At 37.9% G+C, this 18,143-nt stretch overlaps 1 protein-coding gene across 1 annotated transcript in view; it reads left to right on the forward strand.

Annotated features, from left to right (window-relative positions):
* The window catches only part of grik3 (glutamate ionotropic receptor kainate type subunit 3), a 148,416-nt gene that overhangs the window by 33,090 nt on the left and 97,183 nt on the right, over positions 1 to 18,143 (forward strand). The window contains exon 2 of the mRNA XM_055209467.2: positions 14,803 to 14,976. Within this exon, the coding sequence (XP_055065442.1) occupies positions 14,803 to 14,976 (174 nt within the window). The remainder of the gene's footprint in view (positions 1 to 14,802; positions 14,977 to 18,143) is intronic.

Raw genomic sequence — 18,143 nt, forward strand, 5'->3', positions numbered from 1 at the left:
TTTCTTATTCATTTATTTTATCATTGAGGGTTTCTTAAAAAGTGTAAAAATATTGTCTCGTGAACATAATCTTGTGTTTCGTCTCGTCTCGTGGATTAAGTGTCTCGTCACACCCCTAATAAAAACATAACGGTTCATTATTAAAAGGTCTTTATACACCCATGAAAATATAGTTTTGTATATTATTTAACATTTCTGTCAAGATATCCTTACACACCTCACCTTTAATGAAGAAATTCAATGCAAAAACAAGCAGATTACAGCTCTTCTAAAAAGATAAGATTTATTAAAATGATGATTATTTTTAGACTTAAATTTTATTAGTTTTGTATGTTTGGTTAGCTGTGCAGTATACTTGTGCAAATATTGTGTTTTAGAGAATGCTGCATTCAAAAATCTGCCGTTTTTTGTTTTAAAGTTAAGCCCCCTTAAAAATGAAATGTTCCCCCTCAGTCATTTTATTCTGCAGTCGGGCCTGGGTATAATATAGTGCAGCTTTCATTACATATTGTTTGCAAGAGAATTGTCATAACATGTGGCTTTTTATTCACATAATGATTACAGATTTTACCAGGAGATGTTATCTGCCCAATGCATGAATCTCCATATTCAGATTTGTAAAAAATAAAACAGAAGAGCTTTGAATATTATACGATTTCTAAAATGACTGCATAAGTAGATCTGCGCTGGTAATTCATGAAATGCATTTTGTTGAGAGTTGGGGTTTGGCTCTCACATTACCGGATTATGATATTTGTGATATTGTTTTGTTACTAGGTGAAAAATGTGAGCCCATCTTTCTGCATTTCTCAGCGGTGTCGGTGGCTCGTGTGCGGCTGCACACAGAGCAATTTCAGAGGATAAAAAAGCAGTAATAGTGTTCCATCAAAAATCCTACAGCAGGCGACTTCCAGCGGTAATGAACTTGTCAGCCTTGTGCCTGTAGAGTTCGGAGCCTGTTGTGGCTGTTATTATTCAATTCAGCGTTGTGTTCAACCTCCATTCCCACCGCCGATTTCTCAAATGCCACACTAGGCCCCTTGTTTCCCCACAATCCCTGTTTTCAGCTCGCTCCCAGTAGACCCCAGGTATTTTATTGGCCCTTGTTTAAAACAAATAATGTTTGCTGTTTGCCGCACCGCTGTGAATTACCTCAAATGCTAAAGCTCCAGAATAAATGGTAGAGGAAAATTAGAGTCGCCGGCTTGCTTGAAAATGATTTACAACGGCAAAAGCTCATTGTTTTCGTTTTGTTTTTCTTTCGCCGTCGTGAGATTAACGCTGATATTACGTTATTTCAACCCAAAGGGGCTCAAATATGAGAGGATGGTGTGTGACAATGGAAGTAAAACGAGCGTGTTGTTTGTGATAAGCTGGATGTGTTTGCAGTCTTTCTCGTGGGCTCGGTGAGCCGTCTGAAGATCACAGGCTGTGATAGGAACAGACGCACTCGTGTTCGCTGTTATCTGACTCTCCGCTGAACCCTTTATACCAGCGGCGTCCTTCATTACATTCACCACGCCTACAGCAACAATTAACTTCCTTATTATCTCAGAGGGAGATGCACAAACTTTCCATCACTTTTTCACGGGGAGATAACGTATCTGCTGGTATGGTGCACAGATATTAGTTTGAACTTTTCTGAGCTTAAGCAGCGCAATATGTCCCAAGTGTTCAGAGAAGAGATCCTGTGGTCGGCAAACGTCCAAGCTTTGCAAGCCTGCTGTGTGTCTTAAGATTACAGACTGAACGATTTGCTTTGCAATGAGCAGGACCGCTCGAGCCGAAGCCCTTACGTTCGTATTGTATGGTGTACAGTCATAATAACCTTTAATTCAACTGTAAACCACCAGATAAATAACCTGTACACTGCTAGAGATGCTTGAGTTTGGGTAAACTGTAGGTAGGTAGTTTACAAACTTTGTGCATTATCAAAAAATTATGATCATATTTATAATGTACTACTTTACATAAAAGCTATTTTATGCTTTTAACTATTAAGCTTTTTATAAATGTTCTGGAATATTTTAATCAAAGTAAATGGATCACTGAAAGCTCACTGAAACGATCATTAATTGTTCTTATTAATATTATTATTGTTGTTGAAGTTATTGTTATTATTGTCAGTCTCTCTCTCTGTTATTTCTCTCTCATGTGTGGAAACAAAGCTTTTGCGAGTTGGTTTCTAATAAATTTCCAAGCTAACAGATGCGTCTCCTCTAAGTGGCCTAATGGTGTTCCTGGTTGCCGTCCAAAGTGCGTTCAGCGAGGCATACAAAAATAATTTCAACATTTAATGTTGGACTATATTTTACACCAAGGGCAAGGGTCTATTAGTATTACCCTCATAAGATGCTAGCAGCCGGGGGGAGGAGGGCGTCCCGTGTTATCTTGGTGCGCTCATTTCTCTCTGGTGTGCAGCAGAACTCTTCCCTTGAAGAGTGTTGGGTGCAGATAAGTACGACACTTGTTCAAATTGACCTCAACAGGTAATGAAACGTGTCTCTGAGGACTCCTGTCAATTGTGTGAATCCCTGTGAAAGTAAATATTAAATCATGTCAAGTTAAATTAAAATGCATTAGGCATGCCTAAATGACAAGACTAAGACATTTTTTTGCAAGCCTGAGATCAGTCTTAAAGGGCCATTTCATAGATAGGAACATTAATCTTTATTGAAAGTGGGTCATATTTGTAGGCGAAATGTAACATAAATTTAGAATTTTGTGCCTATTTGACTGAGAAAAACTCACTTTAGAGTCAGACGTCCGTTTATCCCTGCATCCTGCACACAAACCCGTCCACCACACAATATCTCCACAGACGCCTGGCTCAGGCGCTTGGAGCTTGTGCTCATAAGCCGAAACACGTCTTTGAAATAAACATGCGCAGTGTCCGGGAACATTCACTGAACAAATGTCCATATGCTGATCTGATGCGGAAATGTTATACAGAAAGCACACAGCGAGAGTACAGGCACTACTAGTCCGTCCAACAGTTTCTCTACGCAGCAGAGGCCGAGGGTTGTGGCGTCTTCCCCGGGCTCCTCTACCCAGCCGAAGCCCAGGCTCCGGCCTACTCCACGGGCTTCTGTTCCTCCATCTGCCTGAGCTCTTTGCTGTATTGTGGCTCATGAAGGTGCAATTAACAGGGGATAAGAGCATCACGCTTACGAAATCACCCTCTTCCATATCGTATCGATTACCTTCCGCTGTCTTTCCCGGGCTCCTCTACTCAGCCGAAGCCCAGGCTCATGTCTACTGCTCGGGCTTCTGTTCCTCCATCTATCTCAGCTCTTTGCTGTATTGTGGCTCATAAAGGTGCAATGAACAGCGAATTAAAGCATCACGCTTGCGAAATCACCCTTCTCCATATCATATTGATTACCTTCCGGTATTATTGTAACAAGTCTGGCTCACTCCACAACGTCTGTTAGCTTAGCATAAAGATGGCGGCTGTGTTCGTATATTTTCGTAAGTCCCACCCACTGATCTGTAATATGTCTGTAGCGTGAGTGGGTCCCACCCATTGCCCCCACCTTGAAAAAATGAGGAATGAGTGTGTAAGGACAACACATTTAATGTTATTTTTGGAACAACACACTTTGTGCTGTTTTAACCCACCTTGTGTTGTCCCTTTTATTTATTTGCACACAAAATCAACATGAAATGACATAAAATAACACATAATGTGTTAAATAGAATAACACAAAACAATGTGTTAAAAATTAACACATCCTTTCTTAATGTGTAGCATGTAGTGTTAAAATACCTTAAATGGATAGAAAAGAATAGAAATTTGACCAGAAGATAAAGTGAAGTCATGAAAATTCTAGATTTTTTAGCGGATGTGCCAAACTGTACGTTTTGAATGCTTATATGTTCTGTATGCAATTTTTTCAGCATTTTAGGCTATATACCGTTTTGGAATCCATTTAGCCGATCTCCGGGTCTGGCGCTACCATTTTAGCATAGCTTAGCATACTACATTGAATCTGATTAAACCATTTAGCATCGCGCTCAAAAATAACCAAACAGTTTCAATATTTTTCCTATTTAAACTTGACGCAGTGGCCCAATTATATTAGACAGTGCCCGAAAATAGTCCCCTGCTATTAAAAGTTACTAAGAGGACTATTTTCGGGCACTGCGTAATATCACTACGCCTGCTGCAGCCATGTTACAGCAGCAAAGTCCTAGATTATTACGCCAGAATGAGAGTATAGTTCCTAGCCATATCTGCCTAGAAAATCTCAACTTTTAATTTTCTGTTGGTTTTGGTACACAATGTAACTACAGAAGAGTCAGGTTTTAAATAGGAAATATATCGAAACTCTTTGGTTATTTTTTAGGGCAATGCTAATGGTCTAATCAGATTCAATGGATTATGCTAAGCTATGCTAAAAGTGGTACGGCCAGACCTGGAGATCAGCTGAATGGATTCCAAAATGGTAAAAATCAAATATTTAACTCTAGGGGAGCTGGAAAATGTGAATATTTTAAAGAGTGCCCAGTATATATGTAGCCTTAATGTACTGTATATACTCAAAGGAAAAAATACTTCATTTTGATTTCATGCGGACATTAAGAGAAGTAGAGAAGTAGAAAAGAGCAGAAATTGAGTGTTGATTATGGTTAGAGAAAGCTTAGATATCCATACTCCATTAAAAGAGTTTCCTAACATCTAAAGGCAATTCAGTGATTTCCCAGCAGTCCTCTTAATGTTGACTCTATCCATCAAGCCCATATGTTTTACTACTGCACTCACTAGCTTTATTGATTATATAGTCTCAAAAGTGTCATATGTTGAGTGAACCTGTTTGTGTCCGCAGCAACATGATAAAAGTTATATTTACCAAATTCCAAAAACGAGTTTGACATTTAAGGTTGTGAAAATGTTATTTGAGTCGGACAGAAGGTGGACTGAAAGTCATTGACTTATTATTGTATTTGGTTCAGGGGTACGCAAGCGATCAGAGTCGGGCATGCTTAATTTCCATTTCACCCGCTCCCGTCCTAGAAATTAGCCAGGGGTGTCCCACATGACGTGCACTGCACCCTCCGTCCATTTGTCTGCATTAGGTTTGCATGGGAATGGTCTCTTTAGTAATAAGTAGGCCAGTTTTTATATTTAGTCCTGTCCTCTTGCACCTTGAAAGCAGAGTAACCTGTCCTCTCTGGGTTAATGCTGTCCTGGTCCCCACGCTGTGTGCAGATGGATTTACTTTGGTTTCGGGATATACGCATGAAATACGCAGAAATCTGGTTACCATGCTAATACAGATAACTAATATCAATATATAATCATACCGCAGTATGCAGTAGGGTTGTAACGGTACACAAAAAGCGGTCGATACGTACTGACGTTAATAAGCTGTGCTGCGTGTGTTGAAATTCTTCTAACCTGACACAGCATCTTACAAACGTTGAGCTCATGCACAAGATGCTACAAAAGACATGACGTGCGTGTTTACATAGCAAACCAATAGAATAGTAACATGTTACTTTTACCTTTTGTTTTGCAATCGTTTGGTGCACATGTGCATGAACCGTAAGTCCTCTACAAAAATGATTCAATGCAAATACGTGTAGCCTATTATTACACTTCTAGTATGCAGTGCTTATGGCAGTTGTAGTGTATTTGCAAACCTGGAAGTATATATGGTCTATCCAGGCCATGGTTATGGCATCTGACTGGCTGCTTACTTTATGTCGGTCCAATAATAAAGTCTTATGTATCCCAGCACAGTGACGTTGGGTTAGGGGCGGGGATTCTTATTGTTTTTATTCTAATAATCGTGTGTTTTCCTTTTGTATGAATTCATACAAATAAGCCAAAGCATAAAATAAGTATGATTTCCCGTGAGATCAGGCTGCAAGTGTAAAAGTAATATGGAGTCCCTGCACTTTCATTAACATGAATAAAGAGAAATAATAGTGCTGGTTAGGACATGACAGCATTGTGTGAAATGAAATGAGAAGAGATGTCCCAGGATGCATTTCTTTGTGTGTTACAAGCAGCAGCTCATAAAATTTGTGAAATAGGTAAACAATTTCCCTCATCTCCTGGTAAAACTGGAAATGTTAGTCTGAAAGTCTGTCTAAATATTAATTGCTTCCCTAAGTGTAAAATCAATGGCAATTACACTAGCCTGAGTATTGCTAGTGCTTAGTGCTTATCTAACCCTGTGATCTCTGATTTGGAGATCCATTTTCATCACGGGAGCGTTTGACCCTCAGGTAATGTCTAGGACTTGAGCTGTTGGTTCAGGACTGGGGAATTAAAAGACCTCTTCTTGTCGCGTTAATGAAAATGATGCCCCGAAGCAACGGGTGGGACTGTCGCAATAAATCCCTGGACACACACGCACACACACAATGTTTAGTTTCTTTTTTCTCTCCATCTCTCTCTCTTTGTCTTTCTCTCTCTCTCTCTTACTTTTCGCTTTTAAAAGCTCTGGGCCTTTTCTGTTCTGTGAAACTAAATATTGGCTCATGTCTCAAGTGATTTGGTCAATACCCAGCTGGATAAAATGACAAATGTTTGAACTGTAAAAGACTTTGAATGGTTTAGCAGAGAGGAAGAAGAATTCTGTGAAGAATCTCTGCCCATATAAACTACATATAAAATGCTGTCATTAAACTACACCTACATTTAAAGAAAATATACACTCAAACATAAACTCATGTCACTCTAATCCTTTGGATCCGAAAAATAAACCATACAACCATTCGGTATTTACCTCAGGTAAAGGGGACATATTATGAAAATCTGACTTGTTCCATGTTTAAAGGTGCTCTAAGCGAATTTACGGGTTTTATTCCATAGAATATTTTTGTTTCATACAGTAAACATCTCCTCACTATCTGCTAGCTGCCTGTCCTCTGAAAACACAGTAAAAAAACATGGTCTCTGTAGACAGCCCAGGCTTCTGCAACAAAAACAAAGTGGTCAAACCTACCACCACGAAACATAACAAAGTGTTCCAGCCAATAAACGACAAGAAGGATTTGGGAGTGGGGGTTGGGCGCGTTCATGACTCGTTTAGGAAGCACGGAAGGGAGGGGAAGGGGAGGAGTTAGCTACGCTCCGTTTTGTTTGAAAACACTTCGAACATCAACAAGAAGGGACGTCAGATAGATTCGCTCAGAGTGCCTTTAAGTGCTATAATTGGGTCCCCAGTGCTTCTATCAACCTAGAAAATGTGAATATCAACAAAGCAACTTAGTTTTGGTACACCATTCTCTGCAAGCATGTGAAAAAAATAGCTAATTGAAATTTGGCTCCCCTTGTGATGTCAGAAGGGGATAATACCGCCCCTTAATTTGCACTATCCAACCACGGCACTGCCATTTAGTGCAGAGATCAGCTCATTTGCATTTAAAAGGGCACACCCAAAATTGGCAAATTTTTGCTCACACCTACAAAGTGTCAATTTTAACATGTTATAATAAATTATCTAGATGGTATTTTGAGCTGGAACTTTACATATGTTCTCTGGGAACACCAAAGATTTATTTAACATCTTTAAAAAAGTCTTGTGAAATGTTAAGTCACAGTTAGGGTCAGTGTTGTACAGTTAAGGGTACAGGGTTGTACAGTCACCTGCTTGGTTTAAATAAAATAAATAAAAGCAAAATAGAATAAAACATGATGGAACAATGAAAATTATCATGTCAACTTGCTACTGTAAACAAAACCTTGCAACGCTTCTCCCGCCTCCGGATTTCTTAATTGGGCCACTGATATGAACTTGAACCTGATGAGCTGAGCTGCCTGCAAAAGTTTAAATTCTTTAAACTTAAGACGGTATCATAAAACGTTGATGCTTGTGCGTGAGACCCTGCAAAAGATGCTAGACTTGTGCGTAGCGGTCAAATGCGTCCGTTTACATAGAAAAGCAATGGAAACAGTAGTGCAATTCCTGTACTGAAACGGTTTGGTACGAATAGTTTACCCCCCTAGTAAGAACATGCATTATTATGAGTGACTGGAAAACTCCAAACATTGACATTTGTTTGTTACTTCTCAAAATCTTACACTGAAACTCTTTTGCTGTAGTTCTCATTCAGTAAGATTGGGTTCAGAGAAACTATGTCTGCTGTCATTTAAATTAATGTTTGCTTATGCTATGGAAAATCTTCAAATTATCTTTATTTTGTGCTTTATGCAAAAGTGTGTGCGCATGCGTGTCCCAGAAATAAAATTATGACTCAAAAGTAAAAGCATTTTAACTAATCTTAATTAATTTCTTACGTATTTCTTACGTATTTCTTACGTATTAACTTAAACGATACGATTTCTTACACGATTTCTGAAAGCCAATGTTGACATTTGAAATCATCTAAACAAACACACCCCTACCCAGGTCGAATGTGTTTTGATAGTACTGCATGTTTTAAAATGGTTTTGCTCCGTTTCACATGGAAGACAACGTTACACGCCTGGCACAAGAGTAAGAGGTGGAGGTCAGAATTTTGCCACTGACAAACCACTGCAGGAGACATAGGTCGCATACATGCAGCATGCTCAAAGAAAGGCAAAGCACAAATAAGCGTCCTAGCTTGACTCAATTTTTTCAACAGTATTTGCTTAAACCCCTTAGAGGTTTGATAAAACTGAGCGCTCTATTCTCCGTATTATTAGTAGACACGCCCCTTACTGCTGATTGGCTACATATGTGTTTTGGTACTTGGCCCAACTCACTTTTTTTATCGTACACCCCGCCTTTAATTTAATGTATTCATTTATGGATGCAGAACACTGTGTCATTTTAAAGATATTCAGGATTATCTATTATGTTGATGTTGGTGTAAATATTGAAAATGCAACCACCAATGTTGTTGACATGACTGTAATGTTTTCATAATCAATAGTGACGTGTGTTTCCTCCTGTCATCCTCTCGAGGGTTTTGTCTCATCTTTTGTCACGACACGGTGTCTTATATCAGTGTGATGTTTGGATCCTGACTCTCATTTCTCATATTGGGTTTTGACTTTTGGCACTTATGACTGAAAGATAATTGTGTTCGGTTTGCTACACTATATAGACTGTCATCTGTGATGAACATTTGACACATAAATCCATTGTTCAGCTGTAAATGTATTTGGACTGGACGCTCTATTGATCATGTTCTGAATCCAGATCTGCAAATATCCATTAACTGATGGTAGACGAATTAAGTGTTAGCTACATTAGATATGTTTGTCTTTAATGAACAGTTATTATATTGTTATCAAAACCTCTCTCTCTGTCTCTCTCTCTTTGTGTGTGTGTGGGGAGGTCCATTATTTTTTTGGCCAGGACCCTTCATTGTTCTCCAGAGCTTGGCAGAGGTTTGCTGGCATCAGAGTGAACCACCTGCATTTAACAATAACACAGCATCAGTGATGAAACAGCATTGTCTTTTCTTCTGTCACTTATTTCTCTTTATAGAGGAGATTTATTTTCCACTCATTATTTCATAGTTTAAATTATTTTTAAATCAATTTCCATATAAACAAAAACATTTTACACAAAAAAATGGGCTGTTAACGTGGACAAACCCAACGATTTTTTTATAAATAAATCTATGCTGGGGTTTTGTATTCAACCATGGGATAAAACAACCCAGCATTTTGGTTGCAAGAACCCATCATAGATTTATTTATAACCCATAATGGTTTGTGGTGTCCATATTTTACCCAGCCATGGCTTATAACAGCCCAGTATATTTTTTGTGTAGTTTAAAGTTGAATTGTACAACATTACAACCTATGAAACACATACAGAGTGAGTTGCTGTGACCTGATATAGGCTACTGTATATGATAAATCCCCTGACCTAAGGCCCTGTTTACACAAGAACGATCAAGGGTGAAAATGTAAAAATATTTTATCAGATGTGCCTTTCGATTACATGGAGACTGCATTTTTAGGGCTTAAAAATGCAAAAAAGTGAAACCAATCTCCAGAGTGGAAATCTTAAAAACGATCTACCGTCGCGTTCCGGTCTAAAGGGTAAAAACGCAAAAGTCTGTTCAAGGTGGCTCTCGTTGCGTACGCATTTACGTCACATGCATGTGCCAGTTCAGGAAAATAACAACAAACATGTCAGATTATTTCCATACGTCTGACCTTTAAGTTGCCATAGCAGCTCTGATAAATATACATATAGCAGTATATTCACAGCGAGTATTACTGATCAGAGAAGGTGCATTAATGACCTCCATCAAATTGTTGATGCGCCAATTCGTCTGAGGCAAACCAGACGGCTTTGGACAAAACCTGGGAGGCACGCGGACTTGGTGTTGTTGTCTGTCAGTGCTTTACGTTGCCACCTAGCCACGAAAAACCGCGGAAATTCGTGAAAGTCTCACGAAAAAGAATAAAAAAATTACGTGACTATAGGTACATAATTTTGTGAGACTGGGTAGGCATATTATACACTTTTGTGTCACCATATGCACACAGATTCTCCACCAAAACACTCGTATAAACGCAGAATAAAAAGTGATAACGCAACGCCAATTTTGCATTTTCTCTTTAGATCGTTTCCGTGTAAACATAGCCTAAGATCAACCTTTTTAAAACATACCATCATTATCTAACCAATCTTCATCTGACTAAGACCCTTCACTTGTTTATGCAAAAATAATAATGTGTTATTGGACAAAAATGCACAAAATTCACAAAACAATTTAAATATACTGATGGGTTTTAATACTGAGCATCATGCAAAACCACTGTTAGAGAAAAGTGACAGACTAGTTACCAAGATAAAGACCCTGTGACCACCTGCCCCAGTACCCCCTACATTTAAGAGAGTGGCTTGTGTCTGTTTTATTGTGACCATGTGTGCATGTGTTCAGAAGTAGACTGCAGTATGGTAGAGATACGGATGACTAGTGAGCAAGTGTATGTGAGAGGAAATGCTGGGATATTTCACAGGAGCGAGAAAATGAGTCACTTGAGCATAAAATGAGATTTTACAAATGTGTTACCTGACATTTATTCGAAAGAGAAGATACGGCAACATTGGGACGTATATGAATATTGCTCATTATATTGAATAAATGAGGCTTTGATAGTGGCTGAGGGACGAGTCCTAATTTATCTTTCTGTATCATCACAGACTTTTGCTTGATCGGCTACTGTCATTTATATGATAATGTGAAATCTGCTTGTAACAAACTAAAACCCCCAAGTTAAAAATCCCTGACACACGCTCCTCAGATCATCAACCAAGACAGGGGGACTATTGTCACTTCACAGTGAGTGAATGCAAAAATAAACCCATTGATTCACTACATTAACTGGTTTTTATCTCATGGCTCATTTGAATCAACTCCTCTTAACATTTAGCTTCTATTTTTATTTCTTTTTAAGGATAGAGATATTAAAATTACAGTATCTCACAGTCCCTCTAAACGTTGTCATTTCATATTATATTGTGTCTTGCAAAAACAAAATAATATCCAATTACTACTTCATTTCAGGTTTTTTTTATTTCAAATCTGTTTAAGATAATATAATGTAATAAATAATGTACTACTAATAATAACACACACATATAATATTATATTATTATTATGCATTATTATTCATTTTTATTGCCTTACTTATATAAATGATTTTGTTTAACATATAATAGTAATACAAATACTGTATAATAAAATGCAATAATAGTGTAGGTGATATAAGTCCACAACCAAAATTATAGTGTCTAATCTGTGTCAATATAACATATAATCAATAGAATTAAATGTCAACATTATGAATGATGGCAGATTGGCTTTAAGGAAAATCTGAGTGTGTATTTGTGTATTATGTGTGACAGACACCGATTTATCTTCTAGACAGATGCAATGGGATAACAGTGCAATAATTGGCCAGTGTTGGGCACAATGTGTCTTGTTTGTCGTAATTGTTTAGCGCTGCCCATTGTCTGTTGTGCTATTGTGTGGTAAAGTACCTTCAGTTCTCACTGGAGCTATTCATGGACATGCTGGCCTACAACAGATCAGTCTGTACGCACACATACATTCATCCAAAACATAATGATATCGACTCATTGTTGGGCTTTTGGCTGAGCGGCGCTGGCCCGTCTGGCCTGTGTGTACACACATTTAGACACACAGGAGGTTCTGGAGACCTCAAGATCTTGTCTGTGTTCCTGGCTGCTGCAGTCTGAACATCATGAAAGACCAAACACTACATAACAGAAACTACCACGCTTCCTTTCTAGTACCGTTGCCTTAAATAACACTTTGACTTGATTTACGTCAAGCCCTTATTGTTAAAGGGTTTGACGATGCAAGGTACAGCTCTGCTCGCAGCATCGCATGACACCGAACATTTTTATCTGTGACGGTTTTAACACAGTTTTACTGTCATTTTATTGTCTTGCTATCTGCAGTAGCAACCTAAATGATCTGCAACACAACTCAAAGCAGCTCAGCTGAGACGTGCGATGAATCTACCCAGTCTCGCAAAATGTATGTACCTATTATAGTCACCTATTTTTTTATTCTTGATACTGTCACAAAGTTTTTTTGTGATCATATCACGAATTTCTGTTTACCGTACTTTCCGGACTATAAGCCGCACCGGCGTATAAGCTGCATCATTCAAAAATGCGTCATTAAGATGAAACAACACATATAAGTCACAGTGGACTATACATCGCGTTTATTTAGAAAATTATTTCACAAAATCCAAGCCGAAGAACAGACAACTGTATTGTTTATTCAACTAAACAATAGCAGACAGAACAGCAGGCTGAATAGATATCTGAATAGACCAATACTGGCAAATGACACGTAAACAGAAATTCGTGATACGGTCATGAAAAAATGCGAAAATTTGTGACAGTATCACGAAAAAGAATAAAAAAATTACTTGACTATAGGTACGTCATTTCATGAGACTGGGCTGGATGGATCGTGTCGATAGCCGTGTGAAAAAATTTAAAAACAGCTCTAGAGTTTTTATGACTTCTTGAAAATTGTATACTTTTTACATTTCCTGGTAAATGAATATTCACTCTAGTAAAAATACAACTATGTATTAAAAACATAATATAATATAAAAAATAATAAATTAGATGCAGTTCTATATTCATATTACCTTCCAGTCTATCTCTCCTCTTTACTGAGTGACATCTTCATTTAGATTCAATTAAAACCCATAGTTACCCATAAATCTGACATAGCTGTGTTAAAGATTTATGTCAGATCATAGTTTTATAGTAATATTAAAATCATTATTAGTCTTCTAATAGCTTACAATTAATGTAATAATTGTCTCTTTAATGTATAATATATTTGCCACGTCTCACAAGTTTGTAGTTTGTTGAAAATCTACTGTAAGTCCTGTTTGTAAAGTCAACATGTTTTCTGTATCAGGACCCAAGAGATTCATTAGACATCTTTGTAATGCTCTTTCTCAAAGACTTAAACTGACCAATGCTGAAAATATCAGATGAGAAGTTAGAGCTCAGTTTAGATTTGTCAGCTGTTTCAGACTGTAGAAATCCTCCTGATTCTCTCGGTCGTGGTTTATACTGTAAATATATATAGAGTGCATTTATATATCTGGAAATAATGGCAAGACAAATTCACTGCAAAGAGATGCGGGCCGTGTCTGCTTTTCCCGGGAGCCGATCTCTTCTCTTTATTAAATCTACTTTAGTGCTTCTCAGCAATGCACATTTTATCCTCTTAATAGTCAAATTAGTATATACTCAAGCAATTACTTAATGTACTCTAATGAGATTTCCCCACAAAACGGCAGGATTCATTTATTTTAATGCGTCGGGGCTCTTTCCAGGGAGTTGATGCATCACATCCCAGCAGAAGTCAAGCGGCGCTGGAGTCATAAATAGTGCGTACGGCTCGATGGCTTTCTGGACTGTAGGCCTGCGATCTTCCCCGCAGCTTCTCCTCTGTCAGAATGCCCTACGTGTCCACGTTCACAGTCCTCTTGACCTCTGCCGAGGTCTGATCGAAAACCTCTCTAATATCCATGCGCTCATGCTTCTTAAAGAAAACCAAATGTTTAAAAAGCCCAAGGCTTGTGCTTTGTTTGGAGGAGGATGTATGCTTCAATCGTATTTTAATCCCAAATAGCAGAAAATGATACGATGTGAAATTAAATTGTGTGCAACTGAACAAATTTTGCTCTTGCAATATTTCTCCGGCTCATACGTCTTGGTGCCGCAGACCGTCATATCGCTGAAATAGGTGAAGCAGGTCTAACGGTATTAATCCTCAAGGGCTCAGCGAGCTCCAGATGTTATCGTTGTATTGTCTGGATTGGGTTCCATTGCGCATCAAAAGTCAATAAACGCACTTTGCTTCTCTAGCCCTTCTCTTTGTGCAATTTCTTGGCCATAAAATGCATTTCTCAAAATCTCTGAAGATTGTGATCACATCAACTGAATTGCCTTTCAAACTCTTTGCAAAAATTCGGTCTACGAGCTACAGGCCTGCGTGTGAATCGGTTGCTTTATTTTTTGCAGTGAATGATCTAAGATACCTTTGATGAGGCTATTTACTCTTCTCCCTCTCCTTTGCTTTCCTCATATCCATTATGGCCTTGAACTTGTAAAGCCTGAGCTATGACTCTCTCTCTGTCTCTGTCTCTCTCTATCTGTCTCTCTCTTTCTTTCTTTCTCTCTCTCTCTTTCTCTCTCTCTCTTTCTCTGCTGAGCAGACCCAATAGAAGTACACAACCGAGCCAACTCTAAATGCAAAACACCTCCCGAGGTTTGGACGTGGCACTGGGGTTCAGCTTTGAAACTGATTTTTTTTCTTGTTTTTCAGGAGGGATTTTTGAACAAACTGATGGACCAGTGGCTCTCGTGAGCTCTGAGGAGCTTGCCTTTAAATTTGCTGTTAATAACATCAACAGAAACAGGACATTGTTACCCAACACAACGTTAACATATGACATTCAGCGGATTAATATCTACGACAGCTTTGAAGCTTCCAGGAAAGGTGAGTGAGGACATAAAAGTTTGGCCCTGGGCTTGCAGGTATTAACCCTTTAGAACCGGATGCAATTTTTATAACAAAAAATTCAGTCAAGTGGCTCGTGACTGCTGAGCCGAGGGGCGCTAATTCAAAATAAGCGTTCGGAGTTGCTTGCGTCATGTAAACCATGTTCATCACGTGTTTTGTCAAAATAAGTGCCTGTTGCAGATGCGTCAAAACCGCTTATGATAAAAGAGATGCACGCAAGACACTACCTTAAAAGTAAACTTTGATGACGCCTGAGATTATGCGAGTATCTGGCAAACACGAGTGTCTCTTTTATCATAAACCCTTTAGACGCGTCTGCAGCAGGCACTTATTTTGACAAGACACTTGATGCACAAAGGATCTCTCAATCCGCAGAACACATATTTTGAAAAAAGGAACCACACATATGACGGGCTACATACATGTTGTGACGAACTTCGCATCAAGCGTCAAGTGCAAGTTTTTTTTGTCCAGAAAATAAATGGCTTTAAACACATTACAATTATTGATCATTAGTGTGTTGTTAATTTGTAAATAGACTTTAAATAGACAAAAAAAAAAACGTATTGGCCATTTAACTTAACTTAAATGGCCAATAATGAAATCTGGTTACAGAACACACATAAGGAGAGTCTTGAAAGATCTTCTCTCAAATTGGAAACGTGCTCACACTACAAGATTGTAAAATCATGGCGCATCACACACTACAGGATATTATTAAGATTATTTAGAGTGTTTTACGTCATGTCACAGGGAAGCCGATGTAAACCAATTGAGATTGTGACACATTTATTATTATTTTTGGTCATACTTTATATGAGGTGGCCTTAACTACAATGTACTTGGCCAGTTAATACAATTTCCTTATTTTGTGAGTACATGTTGGTGCATTGAAATTACATTTAAAGTACTGGCACTTAATTAATGTGTGTAGTTGTTACTGTTAAACTTAACCAAACCCAACCCTTACTCCAAAATCTAACCCTAACCATGCCGTTACTTCTAAACCTATAAACCATATACCAAACTCATTAGCAGTAAATGGGGTGAATTTCCATAACAATATGTAGTTTTCCAGTAAATCTATAAAGTCTTGCAGATACATAATGTTAGTACATAGTAGATAAGGCCACCTAATATATAGTGTCACCTTATTTGTAATGTTTACATTCACTAGCTAGTACACTAGCAGCTTCCTTCACTCACCCGTGTGATTAAAACCCAAGCAATTTTTCCTCAGCTCTCTGAAGCGACGATCATGATACGTTTTCATAGATGTGTTATTCAGGCAGTCATGTTGTTTCTTCACTTCCACAAGCCTTTCCTCCGCCTCCACTGTCTACCGGACCATACAACAGCTTGTTTTGCGGTTGCCATTTCAATGGTCTTTCCTTCACCTCTCTCTCTGGAATTGTGACAGTAATGATGTAATGATGTTTGATATGATTGGGGCAGCCCTGATTTGCTCATGAACATATCGGGAAATCTGTAAACATCACACATTATAGGATAATCTGAGCCAAACATCGTAGCCGATCGAGGTCTTGCACTAGATTTTCTCTCACATTCTTGGGAGGGCAAAATCAGGGTAAATTAGGGCTGATAATCCTGTATTGTGAGCCCGACTTAATCTAATGTGGTTTGTAACTCACTGTTTAAATCGCCTCTTCCTCTCTATACGAAAACAGCAGCGACTGGCAGATGGAAAGTAAAAAAATTACCCATATATTGTCCAAAAAATTCAATAAATCTACTTTCAGAAGCAATTCGAATTTTCTGATAGCACAAATGGTTGAAGAGTTACGCTTAAATGAATATTGACGCACGTGGTAACAACCCATCCGGTTTAAAAGGGTTAACTAGACCTTATATATGACAGTGCTATCTCACGAGAAATCGAACATATTTTACGAGTTGGCTAATTCGTATTAATTTATACGACCACATTCGTAAGTTTTGGTATAATTTGCCTTGACCCCTGTGACGTTGGGGTTAGGTGCGGGGTTAGGACTTCGATTTTTTTGTTGTTTTTTCATGAGAATCGTACGATTTTGCACGATTAACTTTGTATGAATTGATACGAATTAGCCAACTCATAAAATATGTACGATTTCTTGTGAGATCATACCCAGATAGCATGCAAACATTGAAACAATGTTAAAAATCATTGATTTGTCAATGTTAATAACATTGAATCAATATCAAGTTTGCACCCTTCATTAATATTGAAAAAAAATTAAATTTCAACAAATCACTATTATGGTGACCAGTGTTTGCTTTAGTTGGGCCATTGACTCTTATGTTTTAATGATAAGTTTTCTTTGGCTGTTGAAACAGTGTTTTAAGATACATCTGCTATTGCAAAGTAAACTAAACAAAGAACTAATGGTATAAGGTAGTTTAATTCTTGTAGATATACCTAAATAATATTAATGAATTACTGTTAAAGATGTGTAAGAAATGGATATTACAGTACTGGTCGAAAGCAGTGTCAGGTCTGTTATTTTGAGAATTATAAAAACACATTTAGAAAGTTAAACTACTGAATCTATCTCTGACATCATGAATCGGTCTATGAATCTCATCAATGGTGATGACAACAAAAGAAAGCTTCATGCTGCAATGCATGCTGGGTATCATCGTAGTACTAAACTAATTCATGACTCCCAGCATGCATTGCAGTTGATCGTTTTATCTGAATTTGTTTGATGATTGTCACCATTGTTGAGATTTGTAGGATGAGTAATGATGTCTGAATGTGTAAGATTTTTTTCTGCTTGTCACAGTGGAATTATAATAAACTTTGTCATGTAAAGCAGCTTAATTTTATATCATCTTGACATCTTCACAAAAAAAGAAAATAAAGATTTAACTTAGTGAATGTCAAAAGTCAAAGACCGAACTAAAGCAAACACTGATCACAATAATGGCGGTTTGTAGAAATTTCTATATTTTTCCAATATTAATGGAGGGTGCAAACCTGATGTTGATTCGGTTGTGTTAACATTGAGAAATCGACTGTTTTTAACATTGTTTCAATTGTTTCAGTAGGATGAAAATGTTGTAATAATCTCTGTAACTTCGATTCCCAGAAGAGTTTGAGAGGTTTTTACTTAACAGTGTATACAAAATAGAAAATACAT

The sequence above is a fragment of the Misgurnus anguillicaudatus genome, chromosome 10 (assembly GCF_027580225.2).
Source record: "Misgurnus anguillicaudatus chromosome 10, ASM2758022v2, whole genome shotgun sequence".
Classification (NCBI taxonomy): domain Eukaryota; kingdom Metazoa; phylum Chordata; class Actinopteri; order Cypriniformes; family Cobitidae; genus Misgurnus; species Misgurnus anguillicaudatus.